Source organism: Dipodomys spectabilis, unplaced genomic scaffold, assembly GCF_019054845.1.
Source record: "Dipodomys spectabilis isolate Male_0828 unplaced genomic scaffold, ASM1905484v1 ptg000002l, whole genome shotgun sequence".
Classification (NCBI taxonomy): Eukaryota; Metazoa; Chordata; class Mammalia; order Rodentia; family Heteromyidae; genus Dipodomys; species Dipodomys spectabilis.
Genome location: NW_024870679.1, coordinates 54,903,755 through 54,931,444, shown reverse-complemented (window position 1 = coordinate 54,931,444; position 27,690 = coordinate 54,903,755). Strand labels below are relative to the sequence as shown.

Here is a 27,690-nt window from a genome sequence, read left to right as displayed (position 1 = left end):
GTCCTTAATAGTCCCTGTAAATTCTAGAATCCTGGTAGTTTTCTCTCTGACTCCTGGTCACTGCCCTTCCTCTTTCACTGCTACCAACCCAGTTTTTATTCAGTCTCATGTTTTTCAACTCTTTGTCCGTCTTTTGTGCCTACTATGGTATTGCCACAGAGAGCATAGGTCATCTGATCAGCATTTTTCTGCCACCCTTGAGATCTCATCCAACTTTTTCCCTATGCTGGCATTCTACCTGGTTATCCCTGTTCTGGCTGCCCATGTGGGACCTGGTTTCCTAAGCCCCTGTGCAATTCTCTATCACAACCATGTCATACTGCTTTGACAGTTCCAACTTGTGTGTCTGTCTAGAATGTGAGCTTTCTGTGGTTGAGATGGATTTATTCATCTACTGCGAAAAAGCACATCTACTACTTGGAGTATCCAAGGTTCCCGACCCTTTGGTCTGTACTTTTACCATCTAGCACCTGCTGCATTGTGTGCTTGTAAAATCAGGCAAACCTTGTAAGGCTTATCTCAGATACCACCTCGAAAGTTTTTGTAATGTGATATTGTTTTCCTTATAAGCTCCAAAGCATTTTATTGTTATTCCTTTGCAGACTCATTGATTTTGCAGTCAACATAATTACTGAGCATCACAGCTTTATGCAGCAATATACTGCCCACTTCATGACTGGCTGTCATTGACTTCTCAAATATACCCAATAATCCTGATTTTGCAGGTAAGTAAAGCAAGGCTTTGAAAGATTAGGTGACTTGGCCCCAAGTCACACAGCTAGAAAATAGCAGAAGGAGCAGTGCATGATGGCATACATCTGTAACCCCAGCACTTTTGAAGGTCAATATAGGATGATCATGACTTTGAGGCTGACTGGGCTATAAAGCAAGACCCTGTCTCAAGTAACTAGATAAATTCAAATACACAAAAAGTAAGAGTTTTGACTTTTGCTCTTTGTGTAGAATGTTTTGTTCCTCCACAAGTTCTTGATGGACAGGACTATTTCTTTATTTCTCCTCTGATATCTAGCCCATTCTCTTGCACATAGTGGAAACAACAAAATAAACAGAAAATGAAACACTGATTTACAGACTCTCAAGAAAACTACACAGGTGTTACTTTTTCCTCCCTCCCATTTCTCTGTCATTGACTCAAGGGACCTGGCTGCCAAGGGGCTTACCACCGACCCTTGCAGGAGCAGGTGCTAATTCAAACGGCCTCATTAGTGATCTGTAGGGCTCCTGCACTAATTACAGTGGGGTTTTTAACTATATCCAGTTCCACAATTTAAGAGCTTGTATTTTTAACCCATAATGGCGGGATCTAGGAGGAGGAGCAGACAAGAATCTAGTGTTGTCCCATTCTACCTGTGACCCTTTCCAGTGTTCTCAAAGAGATGTCAGAAAGCATAGTTAGTAAAATTGTGATTTCTGTCCCATTGCTTAGCTGACCATCAGCATTGTAAACATCATTTTTAAAATCAAGGTAGATCTAAAAACCAAACTACTAGTGACATTGGCAGATGTAGTTTCATTGTTACTTCAGTAATGCTAAAACATTTCTTTCTTCCAAAGGGTTTGCTTCCCACAAAAGGAGATAGAGGCCCCAGGAAGTTCAGTTTCTTTTTTCTTTTTCTTTCTTTCTTTTTTTTGTGATATTGGGTTTCAACTCAGAGATTCATGCTGGTACTCTATCACTTGAATCACCCCTCCAGCCCATTATGCTATGGTTATTTTTGTGATATGATCTTGATTTTTGTCTAGATTTTAATGTTCATATTTGTCCTTCTCCCCAGTAGCTGAGATGACAGGTACAAATCACCATGCTCAAGTTTTTCTGTTAAGATGAGGTCTTGTGAACTGTTTGACAGGGGCTGGTTTTGAACTGTGAGCCTCCAAATCTCCATCTCTCAAAAAGCTGAGATTACTGGTATAAGCCATAAGCACCCAGCTCAGTTTGATCTTTTTGAAGCTGGAATGCTTGTTGTTTCATGTAAAACTCACTCTTAGCAGCATATTTAGCACATATTAGGTATAGTGAATGTTTAGTGGTTTAATAAATAATCTATCTCAGGATTATCATCATTACTACTGTTGCAGAATATACAGCATTTATTTTGGTGCAAATTCACACCACCCTATTATTTTGTTTGTGATCCAATAAAGTGATTCATGACAACACTAAGTTCCAAATCCACTTTGAATCCAATCCATATTAGACATGGTATAGGAACCATGTGCTTTACATTGCATAGTTATTAATTTATTCACTATTATCACATTTTCTTTCTCTTTTCATGTGCGAGGTGAGGGCATAAATGAAAAATAAATACATTGGGATAAATTATTTTCAGAGAACAGATGATAGCTATCCTCTAAAAGGTTTCAGAATATTTAAAATTTGTCTCTGCCTTGGAAACACCACTTTGAAAGCTTGGAGTTGTAATAACTTGTTTCTGTCAATAAGGTTTGGTTTCCCCTAAACAAAAACTCATTTTGATACCTAAAATATATATGTGCATTCTTCCCTCAGCCACCAAGAAAAAGTAGCAACCAGCATTTGCTAACTTACCTAACATATCAACTAACATTTGCAACCTAGTAGCTAGTCTTCTAATAATTGTATATGTAAACCTCCCCAAAGGTACCACTTTTAGGTAAGAGCTGTTATAATTCCCATTTTAAAAGTAAGAAATGGAGGCACAAAAAAAACTATGACTGGAAACTAACAGGTATTTGAATTATGCACCCCACCTCTCCTCCCTCCCTTCCTCCCTCCCTCCCTCCCTCCCTCCCTCCCTCCCTTCCTTCCTTCCTTCCTTCCTTCCTTGCTTCCTTCCTTCCTTCCTTCCTTCCTTCCTTCCTTCCTTCCTTCCTTCCTTCCTTCCTTCCTTCCTTCCTTCCTTCCTTCCTTCCCTCTCTCCTCTCTCTCTCTCTCTTACTCTCTCTCTCTCTCTCTTTCTCTCTCTCTCCTCTTTCTTTCTTTCTTCTGGTTCTGGGGTTTTTTGAATTCAGGGCCTAGCACTGCACTCCTGAGCTTCTTTTCTCAAAACTTAGCACTTTAACACTTGAGCCACAGCTCCACTTCTGGCTTTTTGGTGGTAATTGGAGATAAGAATCTCAACAGCTTTTCTGCCCAGGCTGGCTTGGAACCATGATCCTCAGATCTCAGCCTTCCGAGTAGCTAGGATTACAGGCATAAGCCACTGGTGCCTGACTTGAGCGTTTCTTACTGTCTCTATTTACGTTTTCTGAAGTATAAAATGAAGCTTTGCTATTAATAATGGCTACTATCTAAAAGATTTGTTAGGAAGATTAAAGAAGTTTATAGGCTAATGTTAAAAATAATGCCTTGAACATAGTAAGAATTTGTTTATATTAGTATGGCTTCAGAATCTGAAGTATAAAAATGTGTACTATATTTCCTTTATAGCTCCTAGATGTGCTTTCCAAAGTGAGAGAAAAATATATCTTTTCCAGTCCCATGCTTTTAACTCAAGGCCTGGGGACTGTCTCCTAGCTTTTTTTGCTCAGGCTAGCACTCCATCACTTGAGCTACAGCTCTACTTCCTGCATTTTTCTGGTTAATTGGGGATAAGTGTTCACTCAACTTTCATGCCTGTGTTGGTTTTCAACCATGATCCTCAAATCTCAGCCTCTTGAGTAGCGAAGGTTACAGGTATAAACCACCATCACCCAGCTAGAAATTTTTGCATTAAATTTAGATCTGTGAGCTTGCTAGGCAGATACTATATTACTTGAGCCATGCCTTCAGCCCTTTTACTATGGGTAAGATAGGGTCATACTTTTTGCCCAGCTACCCTGGTTCATGATCCTCCTATTTATGCTTTCCATATACCTGGGATGACAGGTGTATGCCACCACACTGAACTTTGCTAGGCAGATACTATTTTACTTGAGCCATGCCTTCAGCCCTTTTACTATGGGTAATTTTAAGATAGGGTCATGCTTTTTGCCCAGATAGCCTGGTTCGTGATCCTCCTATTTATGCTTTCCATATACCTGGGATGACAGGTGCATGCCATTACACTGAACTTTTTTTTTACTTGAAATAGAGTTTTGTGAACTTTTTTCCCCTGGAACCTTGCTCCTGATGATCTCAGTCTTCTGAATAGCTAGGCTTACAAGGCCAAACCACTGGTACCTAGCTATCATAGAGAAAAATTTGAGCTTCATGGGACCCTACAAATCCGCCAGCTCCACTCAGTGCTTTATGGATGAAGATGGTCTCGAGAGGGGAAGGGACCTGTCCAAAGGCAGAAACAACTAGAACTTTGATACTCCATTTTCTCATCAAGGTACTTTCCCTTCCATTTGTACTTTGTCTTTCATCATCTTTCAAATGCTGCCATCTTTCTTTTTAATTTTTAATTTTTATTTTTTTATTGTGAAAATACTGCACAGAGGGGTTACAATTACATGGGCAAGATAATGAGTACATTTCTTATCAAACATTGTAGTCTCCTCCTTTGTTAAATGCTGCCATCTTTTGCACTTACGTTCTCAATTGTAGTTTTCTTGATAGAAATGAAACTAAATACAGATGCTGAAGTAATTCTCCCATTCAACCGGATAATACACAAACACCTGTTCTTTCTATTTGTTCTTGTAGGCAAAATAGTCTTCATTATTTTATTATAGCATACGAAGTCTAGAAAACACAAATGTTGGAAGGAAGACATACGCTAATTCCAGCTTGATTGATAATCTCTTTGTCCCCGAAGTTACTCTTCCATTTTCTCCCTCACCCCTGCTTTGTGTGCTGCCCTTGCTATATCTTCTCCTACTCCAATAGTCCACAGAAACTTGAGTGAGGTGTTTCTCTTTCTCTCCCTCTTTTTTTTTTGAAGACTGTGTTTTAAACTCATGGCCTCTTGATGTCTAGACAGGCCACTAGTGACAGGCCCAAGCCCTTTTTCCTCTAATTATTTTACAAATAAGGTCTCAATTTTATGCTCACACTGGCCTGAACTATGATCCTTCTGTTAATACTTACCACACAGTTGAGATAACAAGTACATACCACCACATCCAGCTTTTATTGGTTGAAATGAAGTCTTGTGAATGTTTTTCTTCTGGTTTGGTCTCAACTGTGACCTTACAGATCTCAACTTCCTGAGCATCTAGAATTGCAGGCAAAAACCACTATACCCAGCCTGAGTGAATCTTTTTTTTCACTTTTATTTTTAAATTTAACATATTAATTATACAGGGAGAATTTCATTGTTACATTTCTACACAGATTTACAATGTATTTCAATCAATCTCATGGGCATGAGCCACTAGCACCTGGCTTTGTATGTTTTGTCTTTTACTTTTTAATTTCTTAATTGTTATTATAAAGGTGGTATATAAAGGGGTTACATTTAAATAAGTCAGGTAAAGAGTAGATTTCTTTTTGGACAATGTCACCCCTTCCCCCACTCTCTCCTAGTTTTTCTCACCAATGCCCACCCACAAGTTGTATAGGTCATTTTTAACGTAGGGTCCAGTGAATAGCATTGCTGCATTTGTTCATCTTTTGTCCTTCCATTTTTGGGCCTCCCCTTACATGCCCAAAAATATATAAATGAACAAACAGAACAAAAAGAAAAGTAAATAAAAATAGTAAAAAAAAAACCCTATTGTTTACATTTTCTGGAGTTTATTTCAATAAATATTATTTTGTATGATCAGATGCACATAGACATTGTACCTTTATGTTCCTCTCCTAAGAATATCCTCCTTTGGTCTCACTGTGTGTGAATGCCTATAGATGTGCATAATTTATTATGTCCCAGTGTATTTTACATCTAGCTTCTGCATATAAGAGAAAATATGTGCCATTCTCTCTGTGAGCTTGGCTTACCTCACATAACATGATTTGTTTTAGGTCCATCCATTTCCCTGCAAATAATATACAATGGTTGTCTAAAATTCCATTGTGTATATGTACTACATTTTTTTGGGATCTACTTATCTATCGTAGGGCATCTGGGTTATTTCCACAATTCATCTATTGTGAATAGTGCAGCAGTGACTTGGATCTGTGTCTTTATGGTATCCTGGCTTGTGATGTTCTGGGTAGATGTCCAGGAGTGGTATGGCTGGGTAGTAGGGAAGATCTATGTTTAATTTTCTAAGGACCCTCCATACTGCTGTCCAGAATGGTTGTACTAGTTTATGTCCTCACCAACAGTGCAATAGGGTTCCTTTTTTGTTGTTCGATTTCACAATGTTGGTCAATGTAACTGGGTGAGATGGAAATTCAGAGTTGTTTTGATTTACATTTCCTTTAAGGCCAAGGATGATGTGTTCATCCTTCAACATCCTTTCTCATGTGTTTCTTTGCCATTCTTACTTGGTGAATCTTAACCTACTTCACTGCTCAAAATCTTCCAATGTTTTATTTTGTTGTTGGTGCAATCATTTTTTTTTAAAGTATTCTTACTTTAAGGACCAAAATCCTTATGATCTGCATGTCCTAGTCTCTTGCCCCAACTCCCATCTCACTGTCTCTCCTGGTCTGCTCTTTTCTTCTGCTTCTTGAGAGTACCATCATCTCCTCCATCTAGTATTGTTTTTGCATATTCTATCTCTTTCATCTTAAATGATTTTACTCAAGATTGTGTCTAGCTTGTTTTTCACCTTAATCATCAGTTATCACTTTCTCTGGAAACTCTATCATTTGTTTAAGTTACTTGTAGGCTTTAGTACTTTGATAATTGTATCTTGCTTTCATTATTCCTGAGTGAATTTCCCTTTCTTCTATTAGAGTATAAATTCTGTGAGGACAGAAATCTCCCTCTCCCTTTCCTGCTTGGTTCTATCTCTTTTGGTCATAGCTTGCTGTGTTTAATTAAGCTCTTCATTAGCTATCTAACTACTCTATGTCCATTTATCATAAGGAAAAACAAGGTATGCATTAGTGAGTGTATTTTACAGATAAGGAAACTGATATTTGGACCAGAAAGCTAGTAGGTAGTATGTTTATAATTTGAATACAAGCTTTCCTAGTTTTGACATATTATTCTGTTCTTTACATGTATTGCCTATAACTGAGAAAACATTTAATCTTGGTCATTATTTTTTGCTATTGAAAAAAGAAATAATCTCAATAGTTTTTTAACGAAACATTGAATTTTTCTCTTGGAAACAGGATTAGGGGTGTTGAATACAGGGATGTATCATCATACTGGGCTCTGGACATGTAAACTTTTTCCATTCCATTTATTTATTTTTCTTTTGTGCAATGTCTTGGTCAAACTCAAGGTATTTTGGATGCTATATAAACACTGTTCCACTGAGTTACATCCTTAATTTTTTTCCTAGTTCAAACTATGTATTCACAACACTATCTTTGAAAATAAGATATTAAATAAGATAAAATAAGACATTAATGGCTCAGTTAATTATTGCATATGTTAGATTTTACTGTGTATATTTTTGTATTTACTGAGTTTTATTTTGCCTCAGAGACTAGAAGTTTTTGACTGGAAGTTTGTTTAGGAACAGCTGAAGCAGAAATTTGAGATACAAAGATTTAGATAACTTGACTATACACATATTGTTAAGGATTAGGGAAATGCAGTTGTAAACCAAGAAATTTTTTCGTAACTTCTTGATGTTTCTTTTTTCCTACTCATTACTGCCTCTTTATTATCAGTTTGAAACAGATTTTTCCTTTTGTATTTTGTTAGTTTTATCTTCCCAGAATTTGTTGTAAGGAACTAAATTGTAGATTTTACTTTGATTCTGATGGCTCCCTGAACTTCAAAGGTAATATTCCCTCAGAGAGAAGCTTTGGATTCTATTTTTTTTTTAATCTCAGAACATTATACAGGAACATATTTGAAAATGTGGTGGAAGTTCTAAAAGAAGAAATGAATGTATGAGCTTGCTTTTTTAAGAGGTGCTGATAAGAAAGTCAAAGGAAGGCAAAAGCAGGACTTTATAAAAACAGGCCCTCCCAAAGCAATCAGGGATAAACTGAACAAAGTAAACATTTTTTTCTTTAACCTAAAACTTATCTTGAAGGAAAAATCGGAGCTTAATATGACTTTCAAGTCAAGGAATAGAAAATTACTCCAAAAAAAGAGTAAGTTTATACTGTTTCTTCAGAAGTATCTTTTAGCCCTAACATTTTCTCTGTAAGTAACCATGTTTATCCCATGGAACTACTGCTTTTATTAAATAAAACCAAAGTGGGGAAACTTAACTCTCTATGCATTGTGTGAGCTGTACATAAGGACTTCCTCCATAGAACATATTGAGGAAAGTGGGGAAGTGGAACAGATTAACTTTACGGTGGAGAAAGTTGACAGCATTACATTAGCCAGGTGATCCTGGTCATACCAGATCATATATGACATTAACAGTATGCGCCCTTGAAATGATGTGATGAAAATGGCACTTTACTTTGGTGCTATTCCTCTCTCAAACCCATAACTGACTTTAATCATGCAAAAAACACTGGATAAAGTCTAATAGAAGGGTATACAAAAAAACACTTGAGTACTCCTCAAATCTGTCAATATTATTAAAAAAACAGAAAACAAAAACAAACAAAGCCGGGCGCTGGTGGCTCACTCCTGTAATCCTAGCTACTCAGGAGGCTGAGATTTGAAGATCGCAGTTCAAAGCCAGCCCAGGCAGGAAAGTCCGTGAGACTCTTATCTCCAATAAACCACTCGAAAATCAGAAATGGTACTGTGGCTCAAGCAGTAGAGTGCTGGCCTTGAGCTGAAGAGCACAGTAACAGCGCCCAAGCCCAGGGTTCAAGCCCCACAACTGACCAAAAAAAACCAAAACCAAAACCAAAAAACAAATTTGTCAGAGAAATATGTCACAACCAGTACTAACCTAGGAAGATATGTCATCTAAATGTAATGCAATGCCTTGCACCAGCTTTTGGAAAAGAAAATGGACAGTAGTAAAACTAAGGATATCTGAATAAACCCTAGTTAATAGTAACCCACCCATATTGATTTAATAATTGTAACAGATGTACCATTCTAATATCAAATGTTAATAATAGGGAAACTGGATGGAAAGTAAATGGGGATTCTCAATTTTCTTTTTTTTTTCTTTTTTTAAAATGTTTTTTATTGTGAAAATACTGTACAGAGGAGTTACAGTTACATGGGCAAGGTAATGAGTCCATTTCTTATCAAGCATTGTTGCCTCCTCCTTTGTTTTTTCCCTACCAACCCTTTCCTCCCACTTCCACAACTACACTCTCCCCCCTCACCTAAATTGTAAAGTTCATTGTTCAACAGTGTATTTTACATCTCATTGTTTCAATGGGTCAACTTGTGTCCTCACTTAAATATTTTGTTTTTCCCTTCCCCTCCCCAAATTATACAGACATCAAATACAGTGAAAACAGGGGTTATACCGTGGGGGAGGAACATACAAAGCAACAAAAAAAATCACATGGCACCTTATAAATACATTAGAAATAATAGCAAGAAAGAAAAAAAACCATTTTTTTCTTTTTCTTTTTTCTTTTACTAGTCATGGGCTCTGAACTCTGGGCCTGGGCACTGTCCCTCAGCTCTTCAGCTCAAGGCTAGCTCTCTACCACTTGAGCCACAGTATCACTTCCAGCTTTTTCTGCTTATGTGGTGCTGAGGAATTGAACCCAGGGCCTCATGCATTCAAGGCAAGCACTCTACCACTGAGCCACCTTCCCAGCTCTCAATTTTTTTAAAAAAATATAAAACTGCTGTAAAATGAAAGTTTATTTTTTTAAAACCACCCTAACAAAATGCTTGTGAGGGCATTTGAAGAACTTCCACAAGAATTTGGGAAAATATAGAAACAATGACCATTACAACATATGCTCTAAAAATTCATACTGTGCTTCCTGGGTTAGGTAATATCTTTATGTATAATATCTTATATAATTTTAAAGCACTTGAGTAGTACAAATACAATTAAATACTCCTTTTTTCCAGTTAGAACAGTAGAACTTGGGAAAATGAAATGACTTGCTGGGAATCTGTGTCTAGTAATAATTTTCTACCATCTAATTCCCTTCTATATTCATTATTCCTTAGCCAGGTAGGCAATAATATTACCAGAACATCAACCAGCTAAATAATCTCTAAACTTTTCCCCATGATTAACAATTCTACAGAAAAAAGGCATTTATCTAAGATGTTATCTAAACACTGGTTAGGGGCATCTTATCAGGAAGAAAGTGAACTGTGTTTGCCTCTGACAAAGATACACAGTGTGCTATCCTTGAGGGTAATGTATATGAACAATATTTGGCCCCTCATTAGAAAGCTTTATTTTATTTTTGGATCTGGACACTAAGTACATGACCTTTATTCAAGGACCATAAACATCTCATTTGACTTTTAAAAGTTTGCTGATAATAGATGGCGCTTTATGTTTTGAACTGGGGAAATGTTCAAAGACCAGTGATAGTTTGGGGATCACTAACAAAGCATTCCAGCTGTGGTGGCCATATGCCACTCCATCTGCCTGCATTGTGTGGGTATTGTTCTGCTATGTTCAGAAGCATGCCCATTCTTGTTTTTGGATTACAAACTTCTCATAGCATGCATGTGGGTTTTTGTTTTTGATGTTGCTATTTAGTCCATTTTACCTACTGCAAAATAATAATACTGTTTTCTCATCCCAGTACACAGGCTTTTAACTAGAAAATATAGCAGCATTAAAAGAATAGATAGGTGACATCACATTTTTGGCAGTCAGTTTACTGGGAGCTTTTGAAGTAGGGACTACCATTTAAAATATCTGCCAAGATACAAGTAGTAACAATAGGCATATACAGCCTATGTGAGATGAACTAACCAGGTAGAACCTCATTTCATTAGAAAAGCTGGCTTGCAATTGCCGATATTATTGGATGTGTTAGAAGGTAGTTGTTATGAGTCACTTCTAGATCTTAGTTGAAAAAAGTACTTGTTATGAGTTTTTTCTAGGTCTTAGTTGGAGAAGGTAGATGTTATGAGTCTCTTTTAGGTCTTAGTTGGAGAGTAGATGATACAGGAGGAGAGTGGACAGGGCATACATTTGAAGATGAGAGCTCTCTCATTAAATGTTTATAATTGTCTATTGCTGTGAACTCTAGTGAAAGGAGGATTTTGATCATCTTTGGGGGCACTTAGAGAACTTTTTTAAAACATCTTTGGGAGTCAACTGTGTTTTAGGGTGTCCAAAATTATCTTCAAGTTCTCAACTCACCCAGAGCCATTTCTCTTGTTCATATTATTGTCTTCCAAATCACTGAGTTTCCTGAAAAATTAAGCTGTGTTTTCACTATACTCCTCATACCTCTTATTGCTTCCTTGAACTAGGAACCTTCATTTTTACGTGGCCCTTTAAACTTTGCTCATGTTTTACTTGTCTCTGGGAAATCTCCATTGATCACACTCTGTTTCAACTCCAGGTTTACACTAGTTGCTCCTTGTTTGTATTTCCTAAATAAATGCTAATAGAGCTATCATCCCATTTATTCGATCATTAATTTATTCATCTAGTCGTTTGAAAATATTTAGGAGGTATTATCATGTGGCAGAACCTTTTCTAACCATTAGAGATACAACAGAGCAGAAATAGGTAAAGTTACTGTTCTCAATGAACTTATAATTGAGAAGATAGCTGATAAATAATTACACAAATAACTTCAAAGAACAATTCTGGAAATGTAAGTTCATTGGCATGATATATGGAAAATCTCTTCTGAAACCATCATGCTATTTCTACCATGCAGTTCTAAGAGTTTCTATTGTTTTGACCACTGAAATGAGGTTCTAAGGGCTCAGTTTAAACGTCTTTACTTAATGCTCAGTAGGTTTAGTTATTTTGTCATGTAAGAATGTCAAATTTCAATGACAATTGGAGATATAACAAATGGTTGTCTTAAAGCCTTTTGCTCTCAGCCTCCTATTTACTAATTTGGTAAGTTTAAACAATGAAAAAATCCGAGGTCTTTAAAATAAATTAGGTGTCCATGTACTACTTTGTCTTTTATGACATTCCAGTTGAAGGCAAGAGCATTGAGGAAAAAAACTGGACATTTTGACTTGTTCCTTCATGAGGGTACAGAAAGTGAGGTGTACCTACTTCATATCACAAAGTCTTTCTGAAAGACATGGAGCCTGTAGTCCACACCCTTCTCTTTTGATGGAAATAGTGTTAAAAACAAGATCCCCCCCCTTTTTTCCCCTTATAGGTGCCCCATCTGTGACAAGTACAATCGGTATTTTTATGTTCAAATCAAAGTTCTCAAATTTCTTCTCGGCAGATGGTTAAGGTCTTTCAGTTCATATGACCTGGTTAATTGGGTAAGACAGTTTTTTCTCTGTAAATATCATAGCCAGAATGTTGTCAGAATATCATGTGACAGGTACTTGTACTGTACCAGTGGTGCAAATAGGGATAAGGTCTATCAGAAATAAGAAATTGTCATTATATTTTGAACTTGTGAAGTTCAGTGGCCTCATAGCACTCCAAACCAAGAAAGCCATCAGAAATGATGATGAAAGGCATATGTACAAGGGGGTCAGTGGTAGCACTGTTTATGGTAGGAAAAAAGTAGCATTCAGCCTTTATATCCAAGAAAAGAATGGTTTAATTAGTTATGATACATCCCTAAGAGCTATATATTATAGCAACAGGAATTCTATTTTCAAAGAATATTTTATGATCTGAGAAAATTCTCATAAATTACCATTTGTAATGATACTAAGGCATAAATAATACATAGTATAAGATATCATTCTTTAAGTTAAACTTATACATTAATACCATGGTGTGTGTGTGTGTGTGTGTGTGTGTGTGTGTGTGTGTGTGTGTGTGTGTGTGTGTGTGTGTGTGTGTGTGCGTGTGCCAGTCCTAGGGCTTGAACTCAGTGCCTGGGATTGTCCCTGTGCTTTTGTACACAAGGCTAGTGCTCTATCACTTGAGCAACAGCTCTGCTTTCAGCTTTTTTGATACTTAATTGGAGATAAGAGTCTTCATCCTTCATCTTTTGTTCTCAGCTCCTTCAGAAAAGAAGAAGGAAAGATTATTCCTCTTTGGTGTGCTTCACTTTTCTGAGCATGCATGTGTTATTGTTCTTACCATGCTGGAAATTGTAAACTGTTCCTGAGCATGTTAACCTTATTCTTTCCAAGTAATTTATAAACTTTAAAGACGTAATATTTTTATGTGACATCTATATGATTTAACATAGGTGGATACTGTAGCACCATTTCTCTCTTCTCTGAGCCTGATTTTTTCTAGCTGTGACTGTGTAAGTCACTCAACTCTTGGAGCCGCATTTTTATCTTATAGACAAGATGGCATAAATATCAATTTTATAATATTTCTTTGAGGATAAAGTGTTTGAGCATGTGAAAATGTGATAATAACTTGGATATTTCTGTTATCCCATGTTACATATAATTCAATGGGTAGATTTACAGAACGTGTCATTTTAATCAATGTTTACAGAAAGAGTAAGTGAATCCACATGGATTGTTTGAAATGTGGCATCCTGACTCTGTAGTGGGTGGGTGCTATATGTGATACAGAGACAATGGGGTATCCCCAGGGAAAGAGGCCCTCCAAGAGACACTTTGAATGGTTATCATGGGAAAACTAATTCCTAAGAGTCCATGTAGGGGGTATTTCTAACCTTTTATCCATGCTGTGTTCTTTCACATAACGAAATGGAAGTCTCTGAGGACCCCAGCAAGAATAGAGGAGTCTACACTCCCTCTGTACTGCTTCCTGCATAGTAGTTGACACCCAGGAGAACTGAATCTGATCCTGTCAGCCATCTAATTTTTCAAGCATTTCATCTAGTTGGTGCAGCTGGCATTTGTCTATCATCCCTAACAGAAGTTTTTGCAATGATTGAAATGTTCTATGCATATGCTGCCTAATATGAGAGCCACTAGTTACATGTGACTATGAGAATGCAAAATGTGGCTAGTATGGCAAAGTAACTGTGTTCTATATTTTATTTAAAGTTAAAATTGAACAGTGAAGTTATATATTGAGTCATATTTAACATCTCTTTCTTCAATAGAATATCTGTATAGAATCTGGATCAGTAGCAGCATCAGATGTTTAAGTGATTATTCTAATCATGTTTATTTTTTCTTTGTAAACAATTTCCTTAGTTTATACTTGTCGAATTCCCCATATGTCTTAGAGCAATGCTTTGTGGTAGGCAGAGCATTTGTCTCAATTTTTTTCTTTTTTGGAAATGAAAACTCAGGCCCAATAGATTTAAATAATTTGCCCAAGATTATAAAGCTGTAATAAGGCCAGAGTCTTAGTGGCGCTCAGGTCTTTCTTTTCATTTAATTTTTCTATCTCCATATATATAATGAAGTCCCTTTGGTTTTCTTCAGTCTTCAGAAGCTCCTCCTATAGTGAAATTCCCACAACTCTTAGAACTTCTGCCTGTCATGATGACAGGTGAAAAATGACAGGTTCATCTTGATGATTGTATGGGCATACTGTGAATTTTAAACTACTCACATGTGAAAGACAGTTTTGATGGTTATTTCCCATTACAATCCAGGGACATATCTATCTATCTATCTATCTATCTATCTATCTATCTATCTATCTATCTATCTATCTATCTATCTATCTATCTATCTATCTATCTATCTATCTATCTATCTATCTATCTATCTCTCTCTCTATCTCTCTCTCTATCTATCTATCTATCTATCTATCTATCTATCTATCTATCTATCTATCTATCTATCTATCTATCTATCTATCTATCTATCTATCTATCTATCTATCTATCTATCTATGGTGCCACTCCAGGGCTTGAACTCAGGGCCTGGGAGCTGTCCCTGAGTGTCTTTTGCTCAAGGCTAGTGTTCTATAACTTGAATCATAGCTCTATTTCTGGACTTAAATTTTTTTTTTTTTGTATTTTATTGGAATGAGTCTCATCATTTACTTTTTTGCCCAGGCTGGCTTGGAATGGCATTCCTCAGATATCAGCCTCCCGAGTAGCTAAGAGTACGGCCCAAGTCACTGGTGCTTGGACATTAAAAAAAAGCAATTAATCCTGATGGCAACTTTCTGTGGAAGATTTTTATGTTGCTCACATTTTATCCCTGATTTCAGTGCAAATGAGAGGACAGTTTCGTTCATTTTGCCAATATTTACCTTAAACGTTTTCTGATATCTCTGCTTTTCTACCCAAAGTCTTTTCCCTAAACTTCGTAAGTCTAACTCAGCCTGGGGCAACATAACCAGAAAACATGAGAGAATTCAAGGTTTGAGATCGAGAGTAACTCTGAACCAGTAAATGTCCCAACTTCCTTCTTCTTCAGTGGGATAATGACTGAGACATATTTGACACAGTCAAACACAAAAGTACAGCTGTCTACTAAAGCATTTTTTTTCTTGGCTTTTCTCCTTTTCCTATCTTTCTGTCTTCACTGGTTTCCTCTCAGATTTTCAAATTCTTTCCTCAGGCTTTGCTTTTGGAGGACCCAAATGCACTATGACCTCTATAGAGGCGACAATTTCTTTTGTGTAACTACGCTCAGCTATACTTGATTCCTTGCAGTTTCCTGAAGATCACCCACACATCTGTACTTGACTCAAGAGATTTCTGTGTCCTGTACATTCTTCTCCTTTGCCCCATGACACGTTGTCCAGTCTTTAAGACTCAGCTACTGCATTCACTTTCCTTGAAATCTTCACTTTCAAATCCCCAAAGTTCAGCACCAACCACAGAAATGCAGTTCAGCTGGGCTCTGGGGCAGCTTCAGGACTATACCATCCATTGCCTAGTTAGCTGAGCATGCTCAGTTGCTAGAACTCGGAGGCTAGGTCGGGAGGGGCCTGGAGGCTTAGTCCCGCCCCCGGGAACCAGGTTCTAAAGGGAATTGGCACCGTGTGGGCGGGCCCTAGGCGGCACGCGCTCTTTGACCACGCCCCTCCCAGCCTCCTCACTAGCCGTACGCCCGCCTCTCTCGCGCAGCCCGCGCGTTGCCTTGGCAACCATAGCGCAGCGTCTTCCGGAGGGAGCTCCTGTCAGCCGGCAGATTCCCACCACTCCGCTCGCTCCCCACTGCCCCGCAGCTTTTACGTGGGCTCCGAGTCTGAGGGACAACAAAAATGGCGGAGCGGAGCCAGACGACGCCTGAGGCAGGTCTGTGGGGGCGGTCGGTGAAGAAAAAGCTGAGGTTGCCTGGCTGTCCTGGGCCTGCGAAGGACAAGGGAGTAGACGTGGCTCTAACCTATGAGGAGACCCTCCTGTGTGTTTGCTTGGTGGAGCTGTGACCTCGGGGTCAGGGGTCAAGGTTGGTGTGTACCCCTCTGAGTGACCTCGAAGTTCTGCTGGTGAAAGGGTGTGTGGGGGGTGCGTGCACACGCTCGAGTGAGCATGGGCCCAGAAAGAGCTGGGACACGAGGGCAGACCAGGACCTAATGTTGAGGGGCACCTGTGTGGTACCTTGGGATAGGCTGCGTCACGGAGACAGCGTTCTCCAGCCGTGGGAAGATGGGAGGGATCCTTCCTGAGCATGGTTTGCAGTGAGGGGAGGCTCTGGTTCCAAAGAGGCAGGTAGAGGTGTATGGCTTCAGTAAAGCTATGGAAAGGGATTTACTCAGTGTATTTGTATTTTAAGAATGTGTTGAGTGCTCAGGGTCACCTCTGGACACAGAGAAACTGTATGGATCTTTATATGAGTCCTTAAGAAGACAAGAGGATTGAGAGGACATCCAGAGCCCCAGTCCCTTAGGAGCCTACCAAAGGAGGCTGAAGCCTGAGCAGGAGTGTATACGGAATCTTAAAGGTCATTCAGAATCACAAAAGTGTGCATCTCTCCATCTCTTTGAGGGAAAGATAGCATTTAAGGGAAGGGAGACCCAGAGTCCTTTTCCTTAAGAGACCCTGATTGGGTTGTCTGAGCTTAGAGAGTTAGTGACAAAAGTGCCTTACAGGATCATGGAAGAGAACTGGTGAGGGAATTTGTTCTTAAGAGAGGCTGGGGACTACAGAACTGAAACGTTAATACAAGAGATAACATCAGTATATGTATAGGATACCAGTGGGCTAGAGATATATGTACAGTGATGGATGACTGAAGTGGTATCCATAACTATATACATGCCCTCATGAAGTTTTTAGATGTAATAAGTGTGACCCACTTGAATTACCACAGCATTAATGTGTATTTGTATTTGTGTCTGTGTGTGATTCAGAAATTGGACCTGGAAACTATATGAAATAATCAGTAATGGTTCAAGAGACCATTATATCTCAAGGGCCCCTTTATGGTTTCTTTTTCTTTCAGCAACATTTCTGTTTCTTCTATTCCTTTTCAAGTTTAGCTTTCTCACAATTGAACATGCTAATATTTTATTCATCTATTCAACATATTTATTAAATACTAATTATATACCACATATCAAATTAGGCACTGGAAACTCTTCACTCCTAATTTTCTTACCTTGGATTTTTCTTACTTTCTTTTTTCCTAATAGCATTCATTGGGGGTTGACTCTACTAGTCTATTTTGATAACTAATTGTCTCCTTTAAATAGAAATGTAAACTCCAAGGGGCTCTTATTTGTTGATTAGTTCCATATATATAGAGAAATGAATATTGTATATAGCACATGATCAATAAGTAAATGAATCACTGAATGACTTGTTGTCTTGGGTGCTATCTTAGCTGGAATATAATAGAAATTAAATAAATGAAGACAACAGCAAAGAGTGGAGGAAAGGTGGAGGAAAACTTAAGTGAACGGACCTCAGAACTGGTGGATATATGATTTTTCTGTGTAAGGAGCTAGGAGAAAAGTGTAGATACACAGAGGGCCTTAGGGAGGAGGAAGTAAGCTGAAGGCAGCTCTTGTAGTATCTTATAGGCTGTGATAGTAATTCTGACCATAAAAATTAAGAATATGGGAAGCCATTGAGGGTACTTAAATGGGAACACAACATGATACATTAAAAACATAATTATGGATACAATGATGAGTATTGAAGATAAATAATGGGGCACATGTTAGAAGTAACAGTGGAGATGAGGTAAGGATTGATGAAATATATCTACAAGATAAATTAATAGGGTGTAGGGAAATGAGAGGGCAAGAGAGTAGAAGGCATCAAAGACCACTTCTCATTTTCTATCTTTTGCAAATGGATAGGGAGAATTGGGAGTGGTTTTGCCTAGGTTGCAGAGGAATCATGAATTTGGTTTGGGATATAAAAAGTTTGAGGTATCTTTAAGATAGACAAATAGATGATGACATCAATAAAGCTGTTGGTAAGAAAATTCTGAACAGTCATGTAAAGAATTATTTGGAGTGGAGATAATTACTGAAGACAGGGAGGTGGATGAAATTGCCTTAAGGGAGGCCTAAGATGAATTGAGCAGCTGCAGGGATATTGAGAAAGTATAACCTGAGAGATTAAAGTATAATCAAGAGTATTTCAGTGAACATAGTTCTAGTGGTAGTATTAGTGTGGTGGTGTTTGTATTCTGTTGGGTAAATGCCCAGGAGTGGAATTGCTGGGAAGCTCTACATTTAGTCTTTTAAGGAACCTCTATGTTTAGTCTTTTGAGGAACCTCCATACTGCTTTCCAAAGTGGTTGAACAAGTTTACATTCCCACCATCAGTGTAGCAGAGTTTCCTTTTGCCAGCATTTGTTACTGTTAGTTTTCTTGATAATGACCATTCTAACTGGGATGAGGTGGAATCTCAATGTTGTTTTGATTTGCATTTCTTTTATGGCCAGCAATGTTGAGCATTTCTTCCCATGTCCATTGCCATTCTTATTTCTTTGACTGAGAAGTCACCCTTTAGTCTTTAGATTGTTTATTAATTGGGTTGTTCTTTCTTTGAGAGTTTATTTGGGACAATTAATTTTTTGAGCTCTAAGTATATTGTAGATATGAGGCCCTTGTCTGATGCATAGCTAGTAAAGATCTCCTATTCTGTGGGCTTTCCTCTTTATCCTGTTAGCTATGTCCTTTGCCATGTGGAATCTTCAGTTTGATGTGATCTTATTTTTCCAGTCTTTCTTTGATTTGTTGTGATTCTGGATTTTTACTTAGGAAGGTTTGACCTGCCACTAGGAGCCCTAGAGTTTCCCCTACCACTTCCTGTAATATTTCATGGTGTCTGGCCTTACATTGAGGTCTTTGATCCATTTGGAATTGATTCTGATGTAGGTTGATACATAAGGATCTAGCTTCGTATTTCTGAATGTGACTAGACAATTTTTCTAGCACCATTTGTTGAAGAAGTTGTCTTTCTTCCATCCTGTGTTTTTGGCTCCTTATCAAATACTAGGTGGCTATAGGTCTTCTATTCCATTCGGGTCTTCTGTTCCATTGGTCCTCATGCCTATTCTTGTGCCAGCATTGTTTACCATAGCCAAATTGTGGAATCAGCCTAGATGCCCCTCAGTGGATGAATGGATTAAGAAAATGTGCTAAATACACAAAATGGAATTCTACTCAATCAATCAGAAAGAATAATATTGTACCATTCATAAAGAAAATAAAGACTTGGAAAAATTATATTAAGCAAAGTAACCCAGACCCATAGAACCATAGGTTGCATTGTTTCCTTCATTTGTGGCAGCTGGAACATGCCTATAAATCTATAAGTAAACACATTCAGTGGTAAAAGAAAAAAAATCCACTGGGACATGATAAATTATGTAAGTCTCTAGGCATTTATGCAGTGAAAACAAAGGAAGATATTAGGAGAGGATCACATAGGTGCAATAGCTATATGCATCTGACCATATAAAGTAATATTTATTGAAATGAACTCCAGGGAATGGGAACAAGAGTTTTTTTCTTCTTCTTTGTTGCTATTTTTGTTTTCACTTCCTTTTGTCTTATGTGTTTCTTTACCTGTCTTTGGGAGGGCAAGAAGAGGCAAAGAAATTGTGGGGCAAAGGGTGAATAAATGCTGTAGTGATACTAGACACTGTGTTGAAAATGAACTATATGGGGACAGTAGGGAAAAACTGGGAGAGAGGGAAGGAAGGTATGACATTAATCAGAAAGAAATGTATTCTTTATCTGACTTAACTTTAACTTTTACTCTTTATCTGATGTAACTGTAATTCCTCTGTTCATCCCCTTTATAATAAAAATAAATACATTTTAAAAATGAATGAAATTGAAGGCTTTAACCTTACTAGTAGGTTTGGAGGTTATTGGTAAATCTGATGAGAGAGGAATTGATGAGGGCAAGCAGCTTATCTAGCTTCTGAATCATTAACTGTCTCAGAGTTTGTTTCTTTCTTAAGATTTCTAAGAGAGCTAGGGATGTGGCTCAAATGATAGAGCACCTTCTTAGCAAATACTAGGTCCTGAGTTCAACCTTCATTAACTACCCCCTCCCCTGAAAAAAACACTTCAAGACAGAAACTTCTATTGACACTCACCATTGCTTAGCACTAGAGCAGTTCAGTGTTAGTAGATTTTAGATCAGGTGTCTAGATATTGCTCAACAAAATCGTACAAAATACAGCCCTGTGGTGATTTCTCATCACAACAGGCAACATTTATGGAGTGTTTGTTTTGTGTCAGGCAATGTACTAAGTGCTTTATATGCTCTATTCACTCTATGTTCACAGCATTTCTCAAAAATATATGTTTTAATGTAGAGAAGCTTTGTAACAGAGAATTTGAGTAAAGTTCTAAGTATCTGCAATGATTTTGTATAAAATTACGGGTTTCAGATTATTTTAATATTATGCAGATTTATTATTTAGCTGTTCATATTTCAGCATTTTACATACTGAAAAACATAAATATTATGAAAACTTCTGCCCTACATGAAATATTCTAAGCTTGATATTATAGCAAAATGAAGAGGAAAGAACTGGGGCTCAGATCTTTATATAAATACTATTTCTGATTTTCCGAGGTATGGACCTTGGGTTCCACTTTTGTGATTTTCAGTTTTCTAGTATTTGAAATGTAGGATAGTTGTAGATATTAGCAATAATATGCTTGAAGAATTTAATAAATATTATTTTCTATAAGAAACTCAATAAATATTATTTTCTAAGTTTACTTAGAGCTTTACTATAAAATGTCTCAAATGTATTAAAATTTAGACATTGCATGTTCAGTATAAGATTTTTATCCTTTATTGGTATAATTGCTTTGCTATCATAAAAAAGACAGACACCAAGTTTTAAAGAGACTAAAATTGTTAACCTGTGTCAGATAACTGTCTCTGTATGTGGTGGATTTTAAAGAATTTATTTTTTTTTGAGAAGTGAGAGTTCAGGCCCCATGACCGGACACCCCCCCCCCCCCAAAAAAAAGGAAAGGCTAAGTAATAAAATCATTTTTAAAGGGTGAGGAAATCAGGTCTGCAGTGCTATATCTGGGCATAATTATATTTCATAATTTAGATGTTTTTAATTATGGGAAGGTCATACAACTTAGTTACTATCAGTTACATAGTACTCATAATGAAGTATGGAACAGTACCCTATAAGAAAACACATTAATATCACATCCACATTAAGTGAATATAAGTCATAAACAGTTTCATATCAGTTGGGGTCAGATTTTGATACCAAATTACTTTTGGTCCCAAAGTTAGAAATTGAAGCATTTTAGAATTGTGGAAATACGTGCTTACTTAATGCACTTAAAAATGTTTGTTGGTGTTCAAATTAGTTTTTGTCAACTTAGCATCTTCTGTAACGTAAGTGATTATAATTTTATTAAAGATCCCAAAAGAAAAAAAAGATTCCAGAAGAATTTCCAGGAAGCATATGCAGTTATTTCTTCTAAGTCTGTCTGATGCTGTCTATATTAATGAAATCTATGGATACATTTGGCTTCAGTTTCAGTGTCACTTAACTTAGCTTTTAGTCACTTTAGGTTAGAGACACTAGAGAATTATGTATATATATATATATGTACATTCTAAAAGATCAGAAGACATTTTGCATATATATTAACAAAATCACCACTTTGCTTTGAGTCACTTAAGAACAGCACAATCTTATATGAGTTTCAAAGAAGTTTTATTAATTATAAAATTTCAGTAATGGAGTTGGTGTTAAACTCAATATTGATGCAAGGAAAATTTTTATTCATAGATGAATTTGATGTTACTAATTATAAAAAATTATTTCAAATGTGAAAGCTTGTAATAATTCATTGATAATGTTCACCATATGGGAATATGGTAATTTTTGCTTTTTACATTTTTCATTTATTTAATGGAATCCCAAAAGAAATTTCTCTCCTTTAAAACTGTAAAGAAGACATTTGTCACATGTATTTAAGAACTATTGACTTTTAAAAGAATGTACTTAAAAAAGAAAAACAAAACAAAGAAATACAAAGGGACTCCTACAATTTTACATAAGATTAAAAACTTTTCATGAGATTGAATATTCCTAAATATTTTCAGTAATGTTACAAAGAAAGGGAATAATTAAAATTTACTTGCCTTAGTTTCAGAAGTGCCATATGAATTTCTGTGGAATAAAGCACTATATTGTAGACTAAATTTTTAATCTTTTAACTTGTTTTTTCAATACTATATTGAGCTGGGTACTGGGTGCTCTTGTCTATAATCCTTGCTATTCAGGTGGCTGAGATCTGAGGATGGAGGTTCAGCTCACAGAAGAAAGAACATGAGACTTTTATCTTCAATTAACCACCAAAAAGCTAGAAGTAGAGCTGTGGCTCAAGTGGTAGAGCATCAGCCTAGAGCTGTAAAAGCTCAGGGACAGCACCCAGGCCCTGAGTTCAAGCCCCCGTAGTGGCACATAAATGATATTGAATACCTTCTATATTCTACAGATGTGCTGAACTATGCATTACAGTAGATAAGATCCCTGTCTTCAAGGAATTCTCATTGCAATAGAAGAGGCATATATAGAAAAGTTATCTTCTAATACAGAATTCCTTATTTTAAATTTATTTTTATTTAGTTTTTAAGTTTTATAAAGGTGATATATAGAAGGGTTACAGTTATAAAAGTCAGGTAGAGTGTACATTTCCTTTGGAACAGTGTCACCATCTCTCTCATTCTCTCCTAGTTTTTCTCCTCTCAGTTCCCCCCACCCCACAAGTTATATAGTTCATTTCTACCATAGTGTCCAGTAGATTTCTCTGCTGAATTGGTCCACCCTTTGTCCCACCATTTCTGTGCTTCCCATTCCCCTTTCCAAATCAGAAAGGGTACAGAAATAAAAAACAGTGACAGAAGGGAATAAACCAAAGGAAAAAAGGAAAGAAAAAAAGAACTGAAAACAGTATAATAAAAAAAACCTCTTGCTTCCATTTCTTGGAGTTCATTTCAATAGGCATCATTTTATATGATAATATGCACATGGCTACTGAGCCCTTGACCCCAAACTGGATAGGAACTCATCAGAGAAAGAACTATAGACCCATCTCTTTGATGAACATTGATGCAAAACTTCTCAGTAAAATTCTCGCCAAACAAATTCTAACAACAACAACAACAAAAAACAACAACCATACACTATGATCAAATGGGATTCATTCCAAGGATGCAAAGCTAGTTCAACATAGGCAAGTCAATTAATGTAATTCCACATACCAATAGAAGCAAGAACAAGAACGTGTCGATCATCTCAATAGATACAGATAAAGCATTTGACAAGATCCAACACCCCTTAATGATAAAGCTCTTGAGAAACTAGGAATCCACAGAATGTTCCTTCATATAACAAAAGCTGTATCTGGCAAACCTGCAGCCAGCATTACACTCAATGGTGAAAAGTTAAAAACCATTTCCTCTAAAATCAGGAACAAGACAAGAATGTCTGCTCTCTTTGCTCCTTTTCAATATACTATTAGAATACCTAGCTAGGGCAATAAAACAAGAGACAAACATAAAGGGGATCCAAATAAGGAAAGAAGAAGTAAAACTGTCCCTCTTTGCAGTTGACATGATCTTGTATTAAAAGAGCACCATAGGTTCCTCTTCCAAGTTACTTGAGCTGATTGAAACTTTGGCCAAGTAGCAGGTTAAAAAATTAATCCACAAAAATCAGTAGCTTTTTTTGTATGCCATCAATGAGAAGAGCAAGACTGAAATCAGGAAAGCAACTCCATTTGTAATAGCCACAAAATATAAAATGAAACACCTAAGAATTAACCAAAGATGTGAAGGACCTCTATGATGAAAACATTGAAATTAAAGCAGATTTAAGAAAATGGGAAAATCTCCATTGGAGGGTTGGATTGGATGGCCTGACCTCTTGAAAATGGTAATACTGCTCAAAGCTATCTACAATTCAATGCAATACTCATCAAAATCCCCACAACTTACCCTCCTCCTCCTCTTCCTCCCCCCTCCTCCTCCTCCCCCCTCCCCCCTCCTCTTCCTCCTCCTTATATTTTCTTGTAACAGTGGTGTACAGGGGGCTATAGTTATATAAGTAAGGTAATGAGTACATTTCTTGTTGAAGATTGTTACCCACTCCTTTGTTTTTCTCCCGCTAACCCTCCCAAAGTTATAAAGTTCATTTCCAACATAATGTCTTGTATTATTGTTATATTGTGTCACCCTTTGTCCTTGTTTCACCATTTTGTGATCTTCTTCTAGGACTATCCTAGACATATACTAATTATTACAAATGAGGGAAATCATGGAGCCTATGTTTCTTTGGGTCTGGCTTACTTCACTTAATATGATTCTTTCCAAGTCATTCTATTTCCTTATGAATGAGATGATGTTATTCTTTTTGATGAATGCAAAAAATTCCATTGTGTGTATATATACCACATTTTCTTGATCCATTCATCTATTGAGGGGCATCTGGGTTGGTTCCATAGCTTAGCTATGGTAAATAATGCTGCAATGAATATAGTTATGCTGGTAGCTTTAGTGTGGCATTGTTTGTGGTCATTTGGGTAAATGCCCAGTAGTGGGATCGCTGGATCATAGGGGAATTCTATATTTTGTCTTCTTAGGAACCTCCATACTGCTTTCCAGAGTGGTTGAACAAGTTTACATTTCCACCAACAGTGTAGTAGCATTACCTTTGGTCACATCCCCATCAGTCTCTGTTATTATTTGTTTTCTTGATAATGGCCATTCTAACTGGGATGAGGTGGAATTCAAGGTGTGTTTGATTTGCATTTCTTTTATGGTCAGGGTGTTGAACATTTCTTCATGTGTCTATTGGCCATTCTTATTACCTCCCCTGAGAAGCTCTCTTTGTATTTGTTTAGCCCACTTATCAATGAGGTAGTTTTTGAGGATTTGTTGTTGGGGGTTTAACTTTTTTAGCTCTAGGTATATTTTAGATATGAGGCCCTTGTCTATTGTATAGGTAGTGAAGATCTTCCAATCTTTAGGCGTTCTGTTAATCTTGCTAGCTATGTTCTTTGCCATGCGTATCCCTTATCCTTTCCTGTAATGTTTTCAGGGTCTCTGTTGTCACCTTGAGGTGTTTGATCTGTTTGGAGTTGATTCTAGTCCAGGGATAAATAGGATCTAGCTTTAATTTTCTACATGTGTATAGTCAGTCTGCCAGCACCATTTGTTGAAGAGGCTGTTTTTCTTCCATCTGATAAGTTTGGTTCTCTTATCATAGATTAGGTGGCCCTAGGTCCCTACAACATTCTTTAATGATATAGAAGAAGTAATCCATGGATAGCAAGAACAATCTTTAGCAGGAAGAACAATACTGGAAGAATATTAATGTCAAGCTTCAAACTCTATTACAAAATGGTTGTTATAAAAACAGCTTGGTACTGGTACAAAAATAGGCCTGATGACCAATGGAGTAGAATAGAAAACCCAGAAATGAGCCCACAGTCCTACAGCCACTAATATTTGACAAGGGAGCCAAAAACACAGGATGGAAGAAAGCCTCTTCAACAAATAGTGCTGGCAGAATTGGCTATACATGTGCAGAAAACTGAAGTTAGATCCTTATATGTCACCTGTATACAGAATTCTGAAGCCATGGAATGGCTCATTGACTTCCGGGGACTAGTGATAATGGTCTCAAAGTTAGTCATGGAAGGAAATGGTTTCCTTCTGAGAGAAGGAATGATAAGGAGTTAGCATAATGCAAATGGAAAATAGAAGGTTTGAGATGGAGACATGAAGAGCAGAGAAAGCAATACACAATTAAGTTGTGAAGTGAGAAGAATAAAGCTCATTCAGGATATTGCTAAAATTACTCAACTATTTATAGAATTATTGGTCCATTTGGCTAACAGGAAAAACAGTGAATTCTCTCCCATTAAAATGCTTACAATTTACAAACACATTATGTTTTAGTTGTGTAAAGGCTAGGTTTATTTTAGGTACTTTTAATTTCAGACAATAATGGTATAGCTGTGTGGACATGATGAGGATACAATTAGAAATATGAGATCTGACTCTGGGAGAGATCCAGGAGAGGAAATAGAATTGATGAATTATGTGTTTGAATATGTAGATAGAGACATATTATCTAAATATTAAGTTGGATATAAAATCACATCATTAATTAACTGAAGAAAAAAACAAGTGCTTGTAAGAATGTAGAGAAAAATAAGCCCTCATATGCTATTGATGGGAACACCAACTGTGCAACAACAATGCAAATCAATATGGCGGTTCATCAACCAACTAAAATTAGATCTACCTTATAACTGTGCCATACAGCTCTTGGATGTAAAACCACATCATTTATTGGAAACTTAGGTAGACTTTTTGTTAATATGTGTTTTGAAGCAATCTTCAATCTTCAATCTCATATTCATTTTGTGACTAATTTTGTGTAATGTAAATATAGGATAAATTATATGCCTGTGTCAAAATGTATATTATATATGTATATAATTATATATATGTATTTTGGTAATGTATAGTAAACTAGGGGACTTCACATTATATTGGTTTTAATAACATTTCATGAGTGTCTTTGGGCTCAAAACATGAATAATTAATGTCTTAATATACAACTTAATATTCTGTCTTATAAATACAAAGGGATTATATGTAAATATTGTAATCATATAGTAGTCTGGATGAGATAGTATGCTAAATATTTGAATTTTAGTTGTAGAGCCTACTTTTTTAAGCCTGCATTGTTCATACATACTATGCCATTTAGACCATTAGTGATTCTGTTAGGTTTAAAGTTTTTTTTAAATAATGAAGATTTTGAATATAATCTTTAATATAATATAATGCTAATAATGCCCTTTTCATAATACTTTTAGAACATTTACAGAAATTTCATATGAATAATTCACATTAGTGCAAGAATCATTCTGCTAAACATTTGCTATATGGAACAGAATTTTGAAACTTATTCAGTTCTTATAGACCTATTGTGAGGAAGGTATTATGCTTTTTGCAAAAAAGAATGTGAAATTCATGTAGTTAAATAACTTTGCCAGGGTTACATGATTAATAAATTGACAGATCACAGATGGCTTAAAGATGCTGTTAAAATTAATGCTACTATTAACTTAGGCCTTTGCAAAAATTGGAATTTGTAAAATAATATACAATGTGAAAACCATGTTTTCACATTGGTATCTCATTTCATATTAATGCTTAGTATTATTATTAAATACATCTTAATCTTTAGACAACATATACATATATGTTACATAAATATATATTTTGATTTTTGTTTTAAATCCTTTTGAAATATAGTTAGGCCTAGAGGTAGATGATTTCTGCCCCCTACA

General features: G+C 36.6%; 1 protein-coding gene across 1 annotated transcript in view; it reads left to right on the top strand.

Annotated features, from left to right (window-relative positions):
• Positions 1-15,970: 15,970 nt before the first annotated feature.
• Positions 15,971-27,690, top strand: part of Agbl4 (AGBL carboxypeptidase 4) — a 1,043,215-nt gene continuing 1,031,495 nt past the window's right edge. The window contains exon 1 of the mRNA XM_042679054.1: positions 15,971-16,156. Within this exon, the coding sequence (XP_042534988.1) occupies positions 16,123-16,156 (34 nt within the window). The 5' untranslated portion in view covers positions 15,971-16,122. The remainder of the gene's footprint in view (positions 16,157-27,690) is intronic.